General features: G+C 40.8%; 1 protein-coding gene across 1 annotated transcript in view; it reads left to right on the top strand.

The window, feature by feature from the left end:
• sf3b3 (splicing factor 3b, subunit 3) overlaps nucleotides 1–22,767 on the top strand; it is a 53,022-nt gene extending 30,255 nt beyond the window's left edge. The window contains exons 21-27 of the mRNA XM_045688179.2: nucleotides 1,828–1,984; nucleotides 12,116–12,241; nucleotides 14,172–14,384; nucleotides 14,571–14,669; nucleotides 16,065–16,208; nucleotides 20,917–21,021; nucleotides 21,938–22,767. Coding sequence (XP_045544135.1) covers nucleotides 1,828–1,984; nucleotides 12,116–12,241; nucleotides 14,172–14,384; nucleotides 14,571–14,669; nucleotides 16,065–16,208; nucleotides 20,917–21,021; nucleotides 21,938–22,078 — 985 coding nt within the window. The 3' untranslated portion in view covers nucleotides 22,079–22,767. The remainder of the gene's footprint in view (nucleotides 1–1,827; nucleotides 1,985–12,115; nucleotides 12,242–14,171; nucleotides 14,385–14,570; nucleotides 14,670–16,064; nucleotides 16,209–20,916; nucleotides 21,022–21,937) is intronic.
• Nucleotides 22,768–23,066: the final 299 nt, after the last annotated feature.

The raw sequence follows: 23,066 nt of genomic DNA, 5'->3' as shown, positions 1-23,066 counted from the left end.
GACTAAATATATATATTTTTTTCTTTGTATTATCTTTTACCAGATCTATTGTGTTATATTCTCCAACATTAATTTCACATTTCCACAAACGTCAGTGTTTTCTTTCAAATGGTACCAAGAATATGCATATCCTTGCCTCACCTGAGCTACAGGCAGTTAGATTTGGGTATGTCATTTTAGGTGAAAATTGGGGGAAAAAAGGGTTTTAAGAGGTTTTAATTAGGTCTTTCCTTGCAGCACTCGACCACACGACTGGACAATAATCAAGATAAGACAAAACTAGAGCTTGCAGGACTTGCTTTTTTGAATGAATAACCTCGTCATGTAGACTAGACAACCCGCACAACCTACCTGCATTGCATTGCATCTGCCAACTGTTAGCTTGAGCACAGGTGCCGAGACCAGAGTGGCACATTTTATATTTAACTGACAAAAATGCGATGAAAAAGCATTGAACTTTAGATTTTATTCGGTGCATGAAACTTTCTCTTAAGTTATGTTTTGTGGGTACACACTGATTTGTATCCACAACAAGTCCATTTGGTGAAAATGTGGATTCTATAATATTTGCATGAAAATCACCAATTGGATGGAAACCTAGCTACTGATTCATATTTTCCTGGAACTTCCTGAAGCAGCACAGGAATGCTGTGCTGCTGGCAGATGGAAATAATTTCCCAAAATCTTATCAATTACATGTTAACTACAAATTAACATTGATTTATGTATGCCTACCTGACAGAATGCGTATTTGCATCAATCAAGTGGCAATTTATTTTGAGATCTCTGCAAATCACATGAGCGCTACAGAAACGCTGCTACCCAAACAAGGTTTCTGGCTAGTGCACACTTGCATTAAAGGATAACTGCACTCACATTTCTACATTTCTTCGATTTTTCCCAGACCACAAAAGTGGACTCCTGATGTGGTTAAAGCATTGTTGTGGACTTAGAACATCCAATTGAGTTGTTTTTCTATTAAACAGGTGTGATTTTGAGAGCAAAAACCTGGGAGAAACAGAAACCTGGAAAAGCCAAATCGGGGGGGAAAAACTACAAACAGAAAGAGGCAAAAAATGTAACAGATTTAATAAGGCCCTGTAATATCAGTCAGATTACATGACCTGTGCTTGTTTTGATTTACATACATGTTTCTGAAATGTACAAGTGACGTTTGCTGATGAAGATCTTATAGAACAAAATGTATAACATCTCCTAAGCCTGTGTTTAACACAAACCTTATTTTCGGTGTTTGTCAAAAAAAAAACATACATTTAGTCATTTAGCGGATGCTCTTATCCAGAGCGACTTACAGTAGTGAATGCATACATTTCATTTAATGCATTTTCTTTTTTTTCTTTTCTTCTTTTTTTTTTGTTCTGGCCCCCCGTGGGAATCGAACCCACAACCCTGGTGTTGCACACACCATGCTGGCGTTGCAAACACCATGCTCTACCAACTGAGCCACAGCTTTGGCCATCAAGCCATAGCGGAGTTAGCCTGTGTTAGTGCCAACGTAAAGACATTATTGCTCTCTGTAGGGAGATGTTATTATTGGCTCTGCTGGTTTTCCTGTTCAGATTACCAGCTCTTATGCAATTACAGAGACATTTTAGGTCATTTAAGGCAAGGTTTGAGGAGAGTGAAGTTGTGCTATTGAAGTGAAGAATTTTCATGTCTCTTGATTTAGTAAAAATTGAAGATGCTTTAAACACCTCTAATCTTAGCATTTTACACAGTTCACATGCAAAAGGTAGAGATTGACACAGGGAATAACACTTATCCCTTCCTGCTCTCCTACTTTCCCTTTGTGTTCTGTCCCTGCAGTGTGACTGTTTGTCGATTTGCCAGCGGAGGTGAGGACTGGTATGTGCTGGTGGGGGTGGCCCGGGACATGATCCTTAACCCTCGCTCTGTGGGAGGCGGTTTTATCTACACCTATCGGCTGGGAGGGGGAGGGGACAAACTGGAGTTTATGCACAAGGTGAGTGAGTGACAGAGGATATGACTAATCCAGTGGTTTCCTGGTCTTGTTGACCACAGCTGTGTGCACAGGAATTTCCCGGCTGTTATTTCTGAATGGTCATAATTGCCATTTGAGAGTCAGAGTACTCTTTCTTGTTTCCACCCCTCCGCTTTACCCAACTCCCTGAGGGACAATGGTGACTTTGTTGACGCATTCTGACTTTCTGTCCCTTTTCCAGTCTCAGCGGGTCTTATCAGTATTTTAGGCTTTACATTTTTTGTTTAACCATTTAACCAGGAAAAACCTTTTATTTAACCAGGCAAGTCAACTAAGAACAAATTCTCATTCAAAACAATTTGGCCTGCTTCCATGGCCTGCCAGAACAGCTTCACTGCGCCTTGGCATAGATTCTACAAGTGGATCTAAACCATGCCAGGAAAATACACACCACACCATAACATATACTTTATATCCCTCGTTTACTGAAGTGTTTCATTTGTTTGGGCAGTTACCGGTATGTCTACATTCGGGTAGGCCGCAGTTTGGGCAGCATGCGTGTCAAATATACAGCTTGTTGCGTTGTGGCCATAGACACGCAATCCATAGAAGGGTTTTGTAACCTCTTACCCTGGCAATTTGACTGTTAAATTGATAGAAACAATAGCAATGGATGCTAGTATGACTTGAATGGGAACTGACATCTAGGGTTGTAAAGGGTCTGAAATGTTCAATGGGATGTTAAGCCCTGGAATTTGGGGAACTTTGCTTAAATTCATCATAAAGTTAGCTTATAGCAGTGAACCTTTTTTTGTGGGATACACATAAGGCAATTCTAGGTCTTGTGGCATATTTTGGTTAAACTACCCCCAATTCAATGGAATTGCAACCCTCTGCAAGCACAGTGCATTCTTCCATCACATGTACAGCTGATTCTCAAGATCTTGCACACTAATGAGATGCTACTGAGCCCACACTACTACACTGTCTGAGCCAAGGACTACATGGTTTCTGGTAAGTTTTGAATATATTTTATGACATATATGATTTTTTGTTAACCTCCCTGGGCAAGGTGGGACGTTTGTGTCCCACCTAGTCAACAGCCAGTGGAATTGCGTGGCGCGAAATACAAATACCTCAAATGCTATAACTTCAATTTCTCAAACATATGACTATTTTACACCATTTTAAAGACAAGACTCTCGTTAATCTAACCACATTGTCCAATTTCAAAAAGGCTTTACAGCGAAAGCAAAACATTAGGTTATGTCAGGAGAGTACCCTGCCAAAAATAATCACACAGCCATTTTCAAAGCAAGCATATATGTCACAAAAACCAAAACCACAGCTAAATGCAGCACTAACCTTTGATCTTCATCAGATGACACTCCTAGGACATTATGTTATACAATACATGCATGTTTTGTTCAATCAAGTTCATATTTATATAAAAAAACAGCATTTTACATTAGCATGTGATGTTCAGAACTAGCATACCCACCGCAAACTTCCGGTGAATTTACTAAATTACTCACGATTAACGTTCACAAAATACATAATTATTTTAAGAATTATAGATACAGAACTCCTTTATGCAATCGCGGTGTCAGATTTTAAAATAGCTTTTTGGCGAAAGCACATTTTGCAATATTCTGAGTACATAGCTCGGCCATCACAGGCTAGCTAATTTGACACCCACCAAGTTTGGCCCTCACCAAACTCAGATTTACTATAAGAAAAATGTGATTACCTTTGCTGTTCTTCATCAGAATGCACTCCCAGGACTTCTACTTCAACAACAAATGATGTTTTGGTTCGAAATAATACATTGTTATATTGAAATAGCTCCGTTTTGTTCGTGCATTCAGGTCAGTATCCGAAGGGTGACGCGCGAGCGCAAAAATATTTCATTACCGTACTTCGAAGCATGTCAAACGCTGTTTAAAATCAATTTTTATGTTATTTTTCTCGTAAAATAGCGATAACATTCCAACCGGGCGACGTTGTATTCTTTCAAAGAGAGAAAGAAAAACATGGAGAATTCACATGAACGCGCATCTCCAGTGTCACTGTTCTCAGCCTGACCACTCACAAAATCTCTTGCTGTTTTTCGCCCAGAGACTGGAGAGACGTCATTCCACTTTCTGGCGCCTTCTGAGAGCCAATGGAAGCCTTAGAAAATGTCACGTTACAGCAGAGATGCTGTATTTTTGATAGAGATGCCACAGAAGGAGGACAAATTGTCAGACAGGGCACTTCCTGTATGGAATCTTCTCAGGTTTTTGGCCTGCCATATGAGTTCTGTTATACTCACAGACACCATTCAAACAGTTTTAGAAACTTTAGTGTTTTCTATCCAAATCTACTAATTATATGCATATTCTCGTTTCTGGGCAAGAGTAGTAACCAGTTTAAATCGGGTACGTTTTTTTTTATCCGGCCGTGCAAATACTGCCCCATAGCCCCAACAGGTTAACTAGTAAATAGTAGCCTACAGCAAAGTGTTTAAATCATTTCCAACTTAACAATTTCTGCTAGTTAGTTTTTGCAACCATATGGGTTTTAGCTTGCTTGAGCCTGCCAACTGAGGACTGTTAAATAACCTGTTTCCATGTTTCATTTAAAAAATGTTTCTTAGAAAGGAGTTGATTAATCTAACTGCTTAACTATTTGTCTGTACATGGAATTGTTTTTGGGGTTTTACAATTTTTTTCCTAATCTTTACAGGAAAATGCCACGGGCACTATCTGATGTGTGGAGACATTTCACTGCAGCTAATGTAGAAGGAAAAGCTGTGTACATTTGCAAATACTGTGCCAAATCATATGTGAAGAATGCAACAAAGATGCCGAATCAAATGGCCAAGTGCATACAGTTCCATCAGCGCTCACAACAAGCAACCTCTGACAAAAGTCCCTCTACTTATATTTGAGGTGAAAATGATAAATCAGACACCTTATCGATAGCAACAGCTCATGGTCCTCCTGGAATTCTTTTGACTCAATGGAGGAATGTGGTCAGGGAAATGATGAATGTCTTGCTCAAGCTGTATATGCATCTGGTTCACCTCTGATGCTCACAGGCAATGTCTATTGGAAGAGATTTCTGAATGTTCTTCGCCCAGCATACACCCCTCCAACCAGACATGTATTATCTACTCATTTGCTGGATGCAGAGTTCAAGCAAATCATAGAGATTCGAATGTTCGTGGGCAAGGAAGAATTAACTACATCTCCACCCCTCAACCAGTATTCTACAAGAGCACAGACACAAGGGACAACAGACACACCGGTATCTACATTGCAGATGAGCTAAAGGCAGTCATCAATGACCTTGGACCACAGAAGGTATTTGCCATGGTCACAGACAATGCTGTGAACATGAAGGCTGCTTGGTCTAAAGTGGAGGAGTCCTACCCTCACATCACACCCATTGGCTGTGCTGCTCATGCATTGAATCTGCTCCTCAAGGACATCATGGCACTGAAAACAATGGATACACTCTACAAGAGAGCCAAGGAAATGGTTAGATATGTGACGTTATAGCAGAAATCTACCTCACCAAGCAAAGTGAGAAGAATAAGAGCACCACATTGAAGCTGCCCAGCAACACCCATTGGGGTGGTGTTGTCATCATGTTTGACAGTCTCCTGGAGGGGAAGGAGTCTCTCCAAGAAATGGCCATATCACAGTCTGCCGATATGGACAGCCCCATCAAGAGGATCCTCCTGGATGATGTATTTTGGGAGAGAGTGGTAAGCAGCCTGAAACTCCTGAAACCTATAGCAGTAGCCATTGCACGGATTGAGGGAGACATGCCATCCTGTCTGATGTTCAGACTCTGCTTGCAGATGTAAGAGAAGAAATCCGTACTGCCCTGCCCACTTCACTGTTGCTCCAAGCAGAGGAAACTGCAGTTCTGAAATGCATCAAAAAGCGTGAAGACTTCTGCCTGAAGCCCGTACACGCCTTCGCGTACATTTTGGACCCCAAGTATGCTTGCAAGAGCATCCTGTCTGGTGCAGAGATCAACAAGGCCTATGGTGTCATCATTACCATGTCTCGCCACCTTGGCCTGGATGAGGGCAAGGTTCTTGGCAGTCTGGCAAAGTACACTTCCAAGCAAGGGCTTTGGGATGGAGATGCAATATTGCAGTCGTGCCAACATCTCATCAGCCACTTTCTGGATCTGAGGCTCTTTCCCCTGTTGCCTCCATCATCCTCCTAATCCCACCAACATCAGCCTCCTCAGAGCGCAACTGGTCCTTGTTTGGGAACACATACAGCAAAGCACGCAACAGGCTGACCAATACAAGGGTTGACAAATTGGTGGCCATCTGTGCAAATTTGAGGCTCAACAACAAGCCATTCTCAACAAGGTTGGAAAGTGACAGTGAAGATGAGGCCTCAGTCAGATGTTCAAGAGGTGGACATTGAGGAGGTCCAGGGACAAGACATGGAAGCCTGAGAGGAAGACATACAAAGCTTTAGTTTCTAGACTATCATTTTACAGATGCATGTTGAAAATGTTTTTGGGAGATGCGATGGATCATTGAGGATCATTCAATATTCCCTTTTGTTGTTCAGTGAAATCATTCCATGTGATGAGTCAACTAATTTAATTCAAGTTCAAATCGTAACTAAATAGTTTTTTTTATTTATATTGGAAGGATTTAATCATTTGCAATTGTCTACTTATGATAAGGTAAAATGTTTGTTTCTGTCCCCATATGATATGGTAAATTTATCCAATGCAAAAAAAATAACATTTAAATGGTATTAATATTAATTTGCATATATTTCTGTTAATTCCCATTAATTCCAACGGAAAGTTTCCACCTCCTGAGTATTCCCCAAAATGTGCAACCCTACTGCCATCTATGGATTATATTTCTAATGTTGGTTGCGGCTGTCGGTTTATCCTTGTGCAGATTTAAAAATACAATCGTGGGAAAAATGTACGGTTGTTAAAAGCAAATGCCTACTACTGAAAAGAGAAGACTTATCCGTCTGAACCAATGAAAACAATTTTTAGCTAACCGCAGCACCGTTTTTCAAAGTACCTCATCTTCAGATAGGCTGTTGCCACGACGAGCGCTTCGGCCATCACCGTGAGTAGCCTATAGCTTCATCACTTGAAATTGTATTTAGTAGCCTACTGTAGCCTATGATATACAGTGTGCTCCAAATTTACTGGCACCCCTGACTGGCAATGCACAAACAATACTTTAAAAAATATAAACAATATAATTATAGAGAAACTCAAAATACCAACATGTGAGAAATACTGTACTTTATTAATGTTTCAATGGAACCCACCAAAATCATATAATTATTTAATACAAAATACATTTCACCAAAATCAAGGTTTCATAATTATTGGCACTCCTCATTTAGCACTTAGTGCCACCACCTCTGGCAGGGATAACAGCATGGTCTTTTCCTGTAATGTTTGACAAGGTTAAGGAACACATTTGTAGGGATTTTGGACCATTCCTCTATGCAGATCCTTTCAAGATCCTTCACATTCTTGGGTTTGCGCTTATCAACTGCCCTCTTCAACTCAGCCCACAGGTTTTCGATTGGATGGAGGTCCGGCGACCGAGATGGCCATAGCAGAACATTGATTTTGTTGTCACAGAATCATTTCTGTGTGGTTCTTGAGGTCTGTTTTGGGTCATTGTCTTGTTGGAAAGTCCACATACGGCCAAGTCCCAGCCATCTGGCAGAGGCAACCAGATTGTCAGCCAAAATTGCCTGATACTTGGTGGAATTCATTATGCCATCAATCTTAACCAGTGCCCCTGGCCCTCTGGAATTAAAACAGCCCCAAAACATCACTGACCCACCACCATATTTCACCGTGGGTATGAGGTGCCTCTCCTTGTATGCATCTCTGTTTCGACGCCAAACATGCCGATGCTGTATCTGACCAAAACGTTACATTTTGGTCTCATCTGACCAGAGCACCTTCTTCCAATCATAATTTAAATGACATTTGGCAAACTCCAAGCGCTTGCGTCTGTGTCTTGGGGTCATTAAGGGCTTTCTTCTGGCAGCCCTTCCGAAGAGCCTGTGGTTGTGGAGGTGGCATCTGATGGTGCTTTTTTAAACCTGGCGACCCCAAGACGCCACCGAGGCCTGCAATTCTTTCACAGTGATTCTTGGGAATTTTGGGAATTTTCTTTCACGAACCTCCTCCCTATCCTGGGGGGCAAAATGCATTTGCGTCCTCTACCCGTGAGGTTTTCAACTGTTCCATATCTTTTGAATTTTCTAATAATTGCCCTGACAGTGCTCAGTGGTATATTCAATCGTTTGTGGATCTTCTTGTAGCCATTACCAGACTTATGAAGGTCTACGACCATCTGTCCCTTTTGAACTGCCAGTTCTTTTCTTTTCTTCATGGTGTTGGATGACAAAGGAATATTGCATGCGTGTTACCTCATTTTTATACCCTAGTGAAAAAGGAAGTGATGTAATGGCTCAATATAGTTCCTTAACACTTAGATAAACTTAAATAAGTGGAATATAATTCCTGGTTTAATTTTGGTAGATGTTATTTACAATAATATTTAAGCGTGCCATTAATTGTGAAACCTTGATTTGGAGGACATTGATTTTTCATTAAATCAATAAATTATTTTGGCGGGTTCCATTGAAACATTAATGTATTTTTCACATGTTGGTATTTTGAGTTTCTCTATAATTATATTGTTTATTTTTTTTAGGTATTGTTTGTGCATTGCCAGTCAGGGGTGCCAGTCATTTTGGAGCCCACTGTATATCATGTATACTGTATATTTCTTTGTAATATTGTACAATCTGTGTGTCGCTTTATTGGCCTGGGCTATTGTTTGAATTCAAGATAAAGCTAATGTCTTCTGTCATGGAAATGATGTAGAATTACGTGAAATCAGTTTTTAAAGGGTTGACATTTTTCGGGCTCTGCTAAATTATGTTACCCATGTGTGGAAATCCAAAATAATTATCTGCTCAACTGTAGCCTACAATAAATGTAGGATTTACAAGCAGGTATAAATTGACAGCTGAGTCATCTATTTTCTGAAACTACAGCCGGATGCGCTGCTATTGTGTGTCCTGTTTACCGCACCCAGCGGAGGGAAATTGTACAGACCCATACCACAGTCCTCGCTAGGCTATTAAAAGTTTGCAGCCTGGCTTTTATTTTTAAAGCTTGACAACGAATTACAAAAAAAAAAAAACTGCAACAAAACAGCATGCGGAGGAGAACCAAGCATGCCTGTTACAGCAGTAGCCTAGCCTGGCTACTCAACTATAAGACATTTTAAGTGCACCATACAGAAATGCTGACTTCAACCGCACCGGTGATTCATGCAGTGCAAAAAAAATATTAGTGTTACAACAACCTATCTACGGTTTTGTTATTTGGAGTTAAATACTTTTTTTTACAGCATATTATGCACATTTGCAAGCATAGTAGCAAAGGCTGGACAAATATTATTGATCTATTTTGTTTTTATGTTTAATGCTATATACAGCATCTTATGTACATAAGTGGACATTATAAACGGCCATATTATTTCTGTTAAAACATTGGCCAGTTTGGGTCACAGTTGTATGTTTTTTTTTTTTTTTGTAACAACAAACAGGCAAAGTTTTAGGTTGTAGTTATTATAGGAATTATAGGACTATTTCTCTCTATACGATTTGTATTTCATATACCTTTGACTATTGGATGTTCTTATAGGCACATTAGTATTGCTAGTGTAACAGTATAGCTTCCGTCCCTCTCCTCGCTTCTACCTGAGCTCGAACCAGGAACACATCGACAACAGCCACCCTCGAAGCAGCGTTACCCATGTAGAGCAAGGGGGGAAAACTACTCCAAGTCGAGTGACGTTTGAAACGCTATTAGCGCGCACCCGGCTAACTAGCTAGCCATTTCACATCGGTTACACCAGCCTAATCTTGGGAGTTGACAGGCTTGAAGCCATAAACCGCGCAATGCATTGCGAAGGGCTGCTGGCAATCGCACGAAAGTGCTGTTTGGATGAACGCTTACGAGCCTGCTGCTGCCTACCATCGCTCAGTCAGACTGCTCTATCAAATCATAGACTTGATTATAACATAACACACAGAAATACGAGCCTTAGGTCATTAATATGGTCGAATCCGGAAACTGTCATCTCGAAAACCAAACGTTTTTTCTGTCAGTGAAATATGGAACCGTTCCGTATTTTATCTAACGGGTGGCATCCCTAAGTCTAAATATTCCTGTTACATTGCACAACCTTCAATGTTATGTCATAATTACTTAAAATTCTGGCAAATTAGTTCAACAAGCCAGGCGGCCCAAACTGTTGCATATACCCTGACTCTGCGTGCAATGAACGCAAAATGACACAATTTCAACCTGGTTAATATTGCCTGCTAACCTGGATTTCTTTTAGCTAAATATGCAGGTTTGAAAATATATACTTCTGTGTATTGATTTTAAGAAAGGCATTGATGTTTATGGTTGGGTACAGTCGTGCAACGATTGTGCTTTTTTCGCAAATGCGCTTTTGTTAAATCAACCCCCGTTTGGCGAAGTTGGCTGTCTTTGTTAGGAAGAAATAGTCTTCACACAGTTCCCCATGAGCCAGGCGGCCCAAACTGCTGCATATACCCTGACTCTATTTGCAAGAGAAGTGACACATTTTCCCTAGTTAAAATAAATTAATGTTAGCAGGCAATATTAACTAAATATGCAGGTTTAAAAATATATACTTGTGTATTGATTTTAAGAAAGGCATTGATGTTTATGGTTGGAGCAACGTGTACCTAAGCGATTATATGCAGGACAGGCTTGATAAACTAGTAATATCATCAACCATGTGTAGTTAACTAGTGATTATGATTGATTGTTTTTTATAAGATAAGTTTAATGCTAGCTAGCAACTTACCTTGGCTTCTTACTGCATTCGCGTAACAGGCAGGCTCCTCGTGGAGTGCAATGTAAAGCAGGTGGTTAGAGCGTTGGACTAGTTAACCATAAGGTTGCAAGATTGAATCCCCGAGCTGACAAGGTAAAAATCTGTCGTTCTGCCCCTGAACAAGGCAGTTTAACCCACCGTTCCTAGGCCGTCGTTGAAAATAAGAATGTGTTCTTAACTGACTTGCCTAGTTAAATAATGGTCTAAAAAAAAAACAATCGAGGGGGAAAAAAAAAAAAAGTGTCCAAATCGGCGTCCAAAAATGTCCGATTATGAAAACTTGAAATCGGCCCTAATTAATCGGCCATTCCGATTAATCGGTCGACCTCTACTTTGCACCCCAGTATTTCTACTTTGCACACTGATCTACTGTCAAATCTACCATTCCAATGTTTTAATTGCTATATTGTATTTACTTCATCACCATGGCCTATTTAAATAAAGGTGAAATAAAAAAATAAATGCTTCAAAATTCACAAATTGGCTGACAAAGATTCTCATGGAACAAAATATGTATTAGATCTCTTAAGCCTGTGTTTACCACAGACATTATTTTCTGAATGGTCATAATTGCCCTTTGAAAGTCAGAGTACCATCATTCTTACCCTCCCCCTTTACCCAACTCCCTGAGGGACAATGGTGACTTTGTTGGAGCAGGCTGCCCTTTTTCCAGTCTCAGTGGGTCTTATCAGTATTCTAGAGTCAATTAAGAACAACATCTTATTTACGATGATGGCCTGGCAAGAGGCAAAATGTTGTGCTCAAGAAAGGATACTTAAAATGGCCTTACGTATAAGAATGTTTGGGCCTGCGTTTTGCTAGTGATGTCCACCCGACAGCACTGTCGATCACAATGGTGATTTGGACATCTCTGATTGTTGACAAAACGAAAGGCTGCATGATACAGAGTTAAGAGCCTTCAGTGTAGAGCAACACAGAGAGAAAAGTACAACGAATCACCTATTTTCTGGCGGGAAGGAAAAAACAGCTTTGTGCCGGTAATAAAACCCAATACGCAGCTTGAGTTCCCAGACAAGGTTCTCTATATGGGTGATGAAGTTCAACTTCTCATCCACCCAAACTCAAAGAAATGTGTATGCTTTGACATGCTCTGCAGAATGTCCTTTCAAGGTAGTATGTTACTGACCTTTACGATCAGTTGTTGACATGGTAAAGGAATGTTGTTTTGACAGACTCCAGTGGAGGACGTTCCTCTGGCAATCGCTCCGTTCCAGGGCCGTGTGCTGGTGGGCGTTGGCAAACTGCTGCGCATCTATGACCTGGGCAAGAAGAAGCTGCTCCGGAAGTGTGAGAACAAGGTGAGACAGGAGCCTGACGTTTCACACACACAAAAAAATACAAATACACAAGGATGTATAAAAAACAATCGACTCTACTGTGTAAACACAAGACCAGACGGCGGTGTGGTAAGTGGCTGGTTAGGAAGGCTAACAAGCTCTCAGACCAGGAAGTGTCAAGGGGTCAGATTGATGCTCCTGCGACTGTCTTTGGTAATCGCACCACTTTACTTTTTCTGTTGTTACAAAGTGGGATTCAAATGGATATAACTGTCACTATTTGTAAACATTCTATACAGAGGACTCTGTCAAAGTGCTCTCAATTCACTGGTATTTAGCTATGTTTTTTTTTGTCGATTGTAGGGCTGTAGCCACAGAATTCTCGTAGTTTTCAACCATCAATCACAACATTTTCAGCTGGCACAATACAGCCAATGGCAAGCACGCCGCCTCTCGCCACAGCTGCTTCAGCAAACGGCGTCAATCACTCCCCCACAGCTAGCAAGCTAGCACTCGTCGTGGAAATGGGGATGGCGGAATGTAAATGTGGACCAATCCCTGTCAACCCATACATTAAAACGTAGCTATGAAGCTCTACTTTGTAACCTGATGTGTTTCTTTCCCTTTTCTCTGATTTAAACATTCATTGATGTAGCCGAAATAAACTTTTTACCTTATTTCAGTCCAAGGATGTCCAATGACCGTGAAACAACCTCAGGACTTCCCAATACTTTTTAGCAATACAATATCACATCGATCTTACTCTGGTAGGTTGACCAATACCTTCCACCAAGAGCAAATACGAACACCGATTTTTGCGGTTTTCACAAAAAGGGCTGTCGCAAAGAGTTGAAAGTGCTTAGCACGGCACTTGCTTTACATTTGCAATCATGTCGTGTACGGTTTATAACTTACGGTATTAGTATTTTTAGACTTCGGTAACAACTGCCATATTAATGTTTTTTAAAAGATTTATGACATTGACATTTAGTGAATTTATTTATGTCCATTTATGATGGTATTTGATGTTTCTCAATATTAATAGTTCTAAATATGCTTTGAGTAGTGCAAATTAATTGTAAGTTGTTTAAATTCTTCATTCTGATTGCTTTATACTTTTCAACCAAACTTCACTGTCAGTTTTTATCCTATTATTTTAGGTTGACGTAGTCTTATTTGTAGAACATTGAATATAAATCCTCCTTTGTAGCCACAAACTCTGGTACTTGACCAGTGGTTACCATTTGCATAGTTATTTAATTCCAGCATTAACTTCAAGAATTGTAATCAGTTAATTTCCTGCAGTGGTTTATCATGTATACACTGTCACATTTATTTTGTCTTAGTATGCCTCTTATTTATTTCTTTATCAGAATAATCATTCTATTTGACCTCTATTCAATTTCAGTTTTTACTTTCGCAACGTGACGGCAGTATGACGTTTTCCAGGGGTCTCTACTCCCGAAGTTGTTGACTTGTTCTTGCAAGTTTGCTAGTTGTTCTCAGCTGAAGAGCAGTTTCTTACTGCTGATAAAATTGATGATTGCTGTATTTTTTTTGCGTCATTAGTGGATTATTTAATGGAACAAATCATCTATCCACAGCATTGTGTGGATAGATACCGGTGTATATAGTAAAATACAGTTTACCACTCAGCCTAGTTTAAGACTAATTTCAAATACTTCAGGTTAAGGTCTCAAAGGAATGAAGTTAGCCACTATAGAATTGTTAGCGATCTAAGTGCAGTAATCAAGTTCAGGAGAAGATTGATTTGTAAGAATCTCCTTCCAAAATCAAAGATAAAAGGCCACAGCATCATCCATCCATTGTACCAAAGGACAATTTACCACTGTCCACCTCTTGTTTAGGTTCCAGACCTTCCAAATAAAATCCATATGGCAGACCATTGAGGACAGAGGTGTTCAGTTGATGTCATCTGTCTCGTTTGCAGCATGTGCCCAACCTGGTGACTGGTATCCACACCATCGGTCAGCGGGTCATAGTGACTGATGTACAGGAGAGTCTGTTCTGGGTGCGCTACAAGCGCAACGAGAATCAGCTGATCATCTTCGCTGACGACACCCACCCTCGCTGGGTCACCACCGCCTGCCTGCTGGACTACGACACCATGGCTTCAGCCGACAAGTTTGGCAACATCAGCATTGTATGTGGTCGCTCTTTATTGTTCCTTTCTGACAATGGTGTTGGGTATTATATTGGATACAACCTTTTCTCTAAAAGGAAGTGTTTGCCAGATGCGTCATACTAATAGTTTTATCCAATTTATGATATTTCAATGATGCCACAAACATCTTGAAGGCTTTTACACTTACATTTTGTACCCCCTCAGGTGCGCCTTCCCCCTAACACCAGTGACGATGTGGATGAGGACCCAACTGGGAACAAAGCATTGTGGGATAGAGGTCTGCTGAACGGAGCTTCTCAGAAGGTACAAGCTTTCTGCTCTTCTGTCACAGCATCACAGCTCTATAGAGACTTGTTGTCTGTCTCTCGCTCTGTGGATCACTGTTTGTCCTGGTGATGTTGTAGTTTGCCTCATCCGAGGCCAGACCTGCTCTCCAAATCTTGGCAGCTTTCCAGGCCAATTTGCTGTTAACCTGTTGAGGACAGACGTTCCGCGGGTGGAACCCCGTTCCGCCTGCGGAACCCCTAGCCAACAGCCAATGGCATCGCACGGCGCAAAATACAAAACCAACTAAATTACCACAATTCAATTAGATACAGAACTCCTTTATGCAATCGCGGTGTCAGATTTTAAAATAGCTTTTCGGCGAAAGCACATTTTGCAATATTCTTAGTACATAGCTTGGCCATCGCGGCTAGCTATTTTGACACCCACCAAGTTTGGGGCTCACTAAACTCAGAATTACTATTAGAAAAATTGGATTACCTTTGCTGCTGTTCGTCAGAATGCACTCCCAGGACTTTTTGGTTCCAAATAATCCATAGTTATATTCAAATAGCTCCGTTTTGTTCGTGTGTTCAGGTCACTATCCGAACGGTGACGCGCGAGCGCATTTTGTGACCAAAAATTTCAAAATATTCCATTACCGTACTTAGAAGCATGTCAAACGCTGTTTAAAATCAATTTGTATGTTATTTTTCTCATAAAATAGCGAAAATATTCCAACCGGGCAACGTTGTATTCATTCAAAGGCTGAAAGAAAAACATGACGTAGTCTCGTGAACGCGCATCTCATGTCTCACTGTCCCCAGGCTGACCACTCACAAACAGAGCTGTTGTTCTTTGCCCAGAGACAGCAGACACCCCATTCCACTTTCTGGCGGCTTTAGAGAGCCAATGGAAGCCTTAGAAAATGTCACGTTACAGCACAGATGCTGTATTTTCGATAGAGATGCAACAGAAGGACAACAAATTGTCAGACAGGGCACTTCCTGTATGGAATCTTCTCAGATTTTGGCCTGCCATATGAGTTCTGTTATACACAGACACCATTCAAACAGTTTTAGAAACTTTAGTGTTTTCTATCCAAATCTACTAATTATATGCATATTCCAGTTTCTGGGCAGGAGTAGTAACCAGATTAAATCGGGTACGTTTTTTATCCGGCCGTGAAAATACTGCCACCTATCCCAAAGAAGTTAAATATGCTGTTTTCCTTTTAGCTGTTTATTGGAAGCTTTTAAGAGCTAGAAGATGTTTAGGTAGTCAGTGGGAAATTCCCTCCGCTTGGATTTATTGTGGGCAATTGGTAAAAAAGGTGCATATAAGCAATGTTTTCTGGGTGTGTGTCATGGGTGAGAATTGCTCTGTAATGCCCTGTCTGCCTGACCCTGTACCATGTCTGTTCCCCTGTGTCAGGCTGAAGTGATCATGAACTACCACATTGGGGAGACGGTGCTGTCACTGCAGAAGACCACACTGATCCCCGGAGGCTCGGAATCTCTGGTCTACACAACTCTGTCTGGAGGCATCGGCATCCTGGTGCCCTTCACTTCCCACGAGGTACCTCACTCACACACAGTGTCTTCAGGAAGTATTCATACCGCTTGATTTACTCCACATTTTGTTGTTACAGCCTGAATTCAAAATTGATAAAATATATTTTTTAAATCTCACCAATCTACACACAACACCCCATACTAGTGAAAATATGTTTTGAGAAAGTTTTGCAAATGTATTGATAATGAAATACCGAAACTATTAGGTTAAAGGATCTGTCCGTACATCTTCTAGATAGAATTGTGATGAGTCATACAGTGCATTTGGAAAGTATTCAGACCCCTTGACCTTTCCCACATTTTGTTACATTTTAGCCTTATTCTAAAATTGATTAAATTAATTTTCCCCTTTATCAATCTACACACACTACCCCATAATGACAAAGAGAAAACAAGTTTATAGAAAATTTTGTTAATGTATTATAAATAAAAAACAAATGCTTTGCTTGCATACGTATTCAGACCCTTTGCTATGATACTTGGAATTGGGCTCAGGTGTATCTTGTTTTGATTGATCATCCTTGAGATGTTTCTAAAACTTGACTGGTCCACCTGTGGTAAATTCAATTGATTGGACATTGTTTGGAAAGGCACACACCTGTCTATACAAGGTCTCACAGTTGACTGTGCATGTCAAAGCAAAAACCAAGCCATGAGGTTGAAGGAATTGTCGTAGAGCTCAGAGACGACAGGTTTGTGTCCAGGCACAGATCTGGGAAAGGGTACCAAAAAATGTCTGCAGCATTGAAGGTCCCCAAGAACACAGTGGCCTCCATCATTCTTAAATGGAAGAAGTTTGGAACCACCAAGACTCTTCCTATAGCTGGTCGCCCAGCCAAACTGAGCAATCGGGGGAGGGCCTTGGTCAGGGAGGTGACCAAGAACCTGATGGTCACTCTGACAGAGTTCCTCTGTTGAGATGGGAGAACCTTCCAGAAGGACAACCATCATCTCTGCAGCACTCCAACAAATAGGCCTTTATGGTAAAGTGGTCAGACGGAAGCCACTCCTCAGTAAAAGGCACATGACAGCCCACTTGGAGTTTGCCAAAAGGCATCTAAAGTCTCTCAGACTATGTGAAACAAGATTCTCTGGTCTGATGAAACCAAGATTGAACTCTGGCCTGAATGCCAAGCGTAACGTCTGGAGGAAACCTGGCACCATCCCCACGGTGAAGCATGGTGGTGGCAGCATCATGCTGTGGGGATGTTTTTCAGCCGCAGGGACTGGGAGACTAGTCAGGATCGAGGGAAAGATGAATGGCGCAAAGTACAGAGAGATCCTTGATGAAAACCTTCTCCAGAGTGCTCAGGACCACGGACTGGGGCGAAGGTTCACCATCCAACAGGACAATAACCCTAAGCGCACAGCCAAGACGTTGCAGGAGTGGCTTCGGGACAAGTCTCAATGTCCTTGAGTGGCAAAAGATTCTGTGGTCTGCGACAAAAATGTACCTCTTTGGACTGAATGCAAAGTGCTTTGTCTGGCAGATCATCACTTGTCTAACACCATCCCTGCTGTGGGGCATGGTGGTGGCAGCATCATGCTATGGGGATGCTTTTCAGCGTCAGGGACTGGGAGACTGGTAAGGAACAATGAATGGAGCCAAATACAGACACATGATTGATGTGAACCTGCTTCATAGTGCAAACTACTGTAGACTGGCGAGAAGATTTACATTCCAACAGGAGAATGACCCCCAAGCATACAGCCAAAGCAGTGCTGGAATGGCTTCAGAACAAGAATGTGAAAGTCGTTGTGTGGCCCCAGCCAAAGCCCAGACTTGAATACCATTGAAAATCTGTGGATCAACTTTAAGATTGCTGTTCAAATTGGAAATCCACATGAGAAAGGTTGCGGACTCCGCGTGCATATTATCTGCAAATTCAGGAGGGTGAAGCCAGTAGGAGCTGGACGAGGATGGTCAGATTACTTTTTTTTCTCTTCTAGTTATCTTGAAGATATATCTCTAGTAATTTGTGTCTTTCATTAAACAGTGCAATTAAAGCATCAGACAAGCTCAATGCATATCTAGTTCATTTGATTAAAACACAAGGTGTGTCTACAGTGCATTCGGAAAGTATTCAGACCCCTTGACTTTTTCTACCTTTTTTTACGCTACACCCTTATTCTAAAATAGATTACATTAATTGTTTTCCTCATCAATCTACACACAATACCCCATAATGACGAAGCAAAAACAGGTTTTTAGAAATGTTTACAAATGTATAAAAAAAAATGTATTCAGACCCTTTGTTATGAGACTCGAAATTGAACTCAGGTGCACCCTGATTCCATTGATCATCCTTGAGATGTTTCTACAACTTGATTGGAGTCCACCTGTTTTAAATTCAATTGATTGGACATGATTGGAAAGGCATACAACTGTCTATGTGACCGACTGCCTCGATTCGGTCTTATGTAGCAAAATTTGAAATGGTGTTTTTTTACATTGGATAAAAGTAGAGACTCAGAGCTAGAAAATTGTATATTATACACTGCAGTTGAACACTGGTTAAGTAATTCTGCGTTGAAAGTTGATTAACTTGTAACCCCACTTTTAAGAAAATGGTTGTTTTAATGTTTTGGTACACCTACTGGAGAGCTCTTTGTCTACACCCATTCAGCCTTTTTCACACACTCTTAAACCGTAGCACCACCCATTTCTTTAAGGATTCATGTGAGGCCATTTGCTAAACCGAAATATTAGTTCAGTTCACAACTGAAGATTTCAAGACTAAAATTGGTGAAAGTAGTAGCCTACAATAAAGAAAAACACACTATCTAGTCATTGGCCTATATGCTAATCTGACTTTGCATGTCATATTGTTCTTCACATTACAGTCTCTTGTAAACCCACACTATATCAAATAAAAAGTTGGTATGTCACATGCACAGGATACAGGTGTAAACAGTACAGTGAAATGGTTTCTTGTAAATAAGAATGTGTTATAACTGACTTGCCTTGTTAAATAAAGGTTCAATTAAACATTTTTTTTTATAGCATAGTAGCAATATCAAAAATAGAAAGTGTCCAGATAAAAATATTTTAGAAATATTTTGTTTAGACATGTAGCTAGCTAGCTAGCTAGCTAGCTGAACTGGCATAATCCCAAATCTTACTACTACCAACCAATACAAACAGTCATAGCTGTAGTATGAATCTGCAGGTAGCTAAAGCTAACCAACCAGGTTCAATGTTAGATAGCTAACATTAGGCAAAAACAAAGAATGCAAATGGATTTCTGATTCGAATGATATTACGACACAGATCATATGTTTAACGTTACATAGCGAGCGAGCTAGCGTTCGCTAGTTAACAGTATGCTTTTAACTTGCATTGAAAACAACTTTCTGCCAAAATTAGAAACGTGTAATAACTGAAAATGTAGCTAGACTCTTACCAGTATACATGGAGGAATGCTTCACGGCAGACTGGAACCATTTAACTCTGTTTTGTTTGTAGCAACATCTTATTTGGCCAGCGTTGTCAAGTCACTCCGGTTCACACTGACCGTGGCGTGTGCAGAAAGTAGCATATAACTATATCCAACTGATCTGTCAATAGTGCCTGCTAAATTCAGGGCATCAATGTTGTTGAGAAAAGTAGCAAAACGTTTGCATTTCTCGATGGCTATCAACACATACTGAGCAGCTCATGTTATAAACAGAAGCCTGCTACATGGCAGACCAATCCAAACTCATCTCTCGGCATGTCCAGCCCATCCATTATCTCAGCCAATCATGACTAGTGGGAAGGTTCCTGTCTTCTTCCGTGGCTAAAATAGGCTCGTAATTTAGCAATGTTATTTGTATTTACGGATGGGATACAAGTTTAATATTAAGGCACATGGAAGTTCACATGTTCCAGAAGGCATTTCTGACCAAAAAAATCATTTTGATAAAAAATGGCCTGCCACCATCACCTGGCTGCATCATGCTGTGGGGATGTTTTTTAGCGACAGGGATTGGGAGACTAGTCAGGATCAATGGAAAGATGAACAGAGCCAAGTACAGAGAGATCCTTGATGAAAACCTGCTCCAGAGTGCTCAGGACTTCAGACCGGGGCTAAGGTTAACCTTCCAACAGGACAACTACCCTAAGCACACAGCCAAGACAATGCAGGCGTGGCTTCGGGACAAGGCTCTGAATGTCGTTGAGTGGCCCAGCCAGAGCCCGGACTTTAACCCGATCTAACATCTCTGTAGAGACCTGAAAATAGCTGTGCAATGACACTCCCCATCCAACCTGACAGAGCTTGAGAGGATCTGCAGAGAAGAATGGGAGAAACTCTCCAAATACAGGTGTGCCAAGCTTGTAGTGTCATACCCAAGAAGACACGAGACTGTAATCGCTGCTAAAAGTGCTTCAACAAAGTACTGAGTAAAGGGTCTGAATACTTATGTAAATGTGATATTTCAGTTTTTATTTGTATTATATGTGCGAACATTTCTAAAAACATGTTAATGCTTTGTCATTATGGTGTATTATGTGTAGATTGATGAAAAAAAATGTTTAATCAATTTTAGAATGAGGCTGTAACATATCATGTGGAAAAGGTCAAGGAGTCTGAACTTTCTGAATGCGCTGTATATATGGAAAAACACATGTTTTTAAAATGTCAACCAATCGATTGGTCAAAATATCTTTTGGGGTCGGGACAGCCCTAATTGATGTCAAAAATTAATCTATGGTGTGCCTTTGTCTTCAGGATCATGACTTCTTCCAGCACTTAGAGATGCATATGCGCTCAGAGTTCCCCCCTCTGTGTGGCAGGGACCACCTCAGCTTCCGCTCCTACTACTTCCCTGTAAAGGTGGGTACTACCTGATTAGGTTGCATTACTATTCCCCTAGGATGGGGAGGCAAAGAAAGCCACAATTTATACTTCCAGCGATGTAGAGGGAATGTGTCCAGAGGACACCACTATTAACAAATGGAATCTGATACCAAATATTTTGGGTGAAAAGTTATGCCAGGAACCAACTGCATGTGGTTCCTGACATACATTTGGCTGGATCAGTATTATATTTATTATAGATCCACATTAGTTCCTGCCAAGGCAGCAGCTACTCTTCCTGGGGTTTATTATAGATCCCCATTAGTTCCTGCCAAGGCAGCAGCTACTCTCCCTGGGGTTTATTATAGATCCCCATTAGTTCCTGCCAAGGCAGCAGCTACTCTTCCTGGGGTTTATTATAGATCCCCATTAGTTCCTGCCAAGGCAGCAGCTACTTTTCCTGGGGTTTATTATAGATCCCCATTAGTTCCTACCAAGGCAGCAGCTACTTTTCCTGGGGTCCAGCAAAATTGAGGCAGTTATACATTTTAAAAACATGACAATACATTCATAACAGATTTCACAACATATTAAGTGTGCCCTCAGGCCCCTACTCTACTACCACATATCTATAGCGTTTGTCTTATCGTGTCTTTGTTTGTGTTGCTTCACAGTCCCCGCTGTTCCATAAGGTGTATTTAAAAAATCTAATTTTACTGCTTGCATGAGTTACTTTATGTGGAATAGAGTTCCATGTAGTCATGGCTCTATGTACTACTGTGCGCCTCCCATAGTCTGTTCTGGACTTGGGGACTGTAGACATGCTGTGAATTATTAACAGATTGCATGCGGTCTCTGAACATGATTGCGGAAATCGGAAGCCTTGTTCTTTGGCCATCCAGACAGTCTTACCTACTGTGTCTGACCCTCTCTCCTGTCTGTGTGTGTGCAGAATGTGATAGATGGAGATCTGTGTGAGCAGTTCAACTCCATGGACCCCCACAAGCAGAAGAGTGTTGCTGAGGAGCTGGACCGTACCCCCCCTGAGGTCTCAAAGAAACTGGAGGACATCCGCACACGCTATGCCTTCTAGAACCCTCCTGTACTGTACATACACAAATACACTCACTGTGCTGCGTTAAAATGAGGAGGAGTTGAGAGCTTTCTTGGTTTCCTGCCGAGATGTCGACAAAACATTGCCTCTTCACCATCTACTCTGAATCGATCTTTAGGCCCTGTTTTCTTTATTAGGCCTATAAAATGTAACGAATTGTGGTGAGTGGTGGTAAGTCTATGGTGAATATTTACCACAAGGTTTTCACTCACAGGATGTCATTTAAACCTAGCCGGATTCTGTAGAATGTATCATGTGTGTAGCATCAGTGCTTTAGAGTCTACAGGAGCAGTCGCTGGGTTTTCAACCGTGAGAAGCATGGCCTAGTAAACCCTTTGATAGAATTAGCTCAACTGTTTTGGCATTGTGTGATTTGTTTAAACAATCCATTTTAAGTCTTTTTCTGTAACTGTGTGCTACAAATGGATTTTGTTTTCTGTCTCGATTTGAATCCTAAAAGAGTGTCAGTGTTCAGCAGCTGTTTATTTAGTGCTTAAAAAGTATATTCCTTTGATGGACAAATTGTCCATATCTATTATACAGGATGACAGGATTGTGTAAAAATATCAAAGGAATACCCACACTGTATGAGAGCGATACCATTCCGTATTAGTCATGAGAAAACAGGCAGGCAAATTTGTAAATAAAGTGTTTTTTATCTCTTGTAATGCCTTGTCACATTGTCTGTTATAATTATGTGGGAGAGGCAAAGGAGCAGTGAGTTTTAACAATATTAGCATAGTTTACTGTTTAATTGGATTACAAAGCCAGCTCTGAATTTGGCTTTCATTTTACAATAGGTCTTCTGTGTCTTGTTTTTCAGCCTGCTCTCATGGATGGAATTTTGTATTTTTCACTGAAATGGTGAAACGGCTATAATATCCTCAAGGATCATAGCCTTTTTTTCAATTTTCGCCTAAAATGACAAACCCAAATCTAACTGCTTATAGCTCAGGACTTGAAGCAA

Source organism: Salmo salar, chromosome 10 (assembly GCF_965601325.2).
Source record: "Salmo salar chromosome 10, fSalSal1, whole genome shotgun sequence".
Classification (NCBI taxonomy): domain Eukaryota; kingdom Metazoa; phylum Chordata; class Actinopteri; order Salmoniformes; family Salmonidae; genus Salmo; species Salmo salar.
The sequence above is the reverse complement of the archived record's forward strand: the minus strand, read 5'-3'. Positions and strand labels throughout refer to the sequence as shown.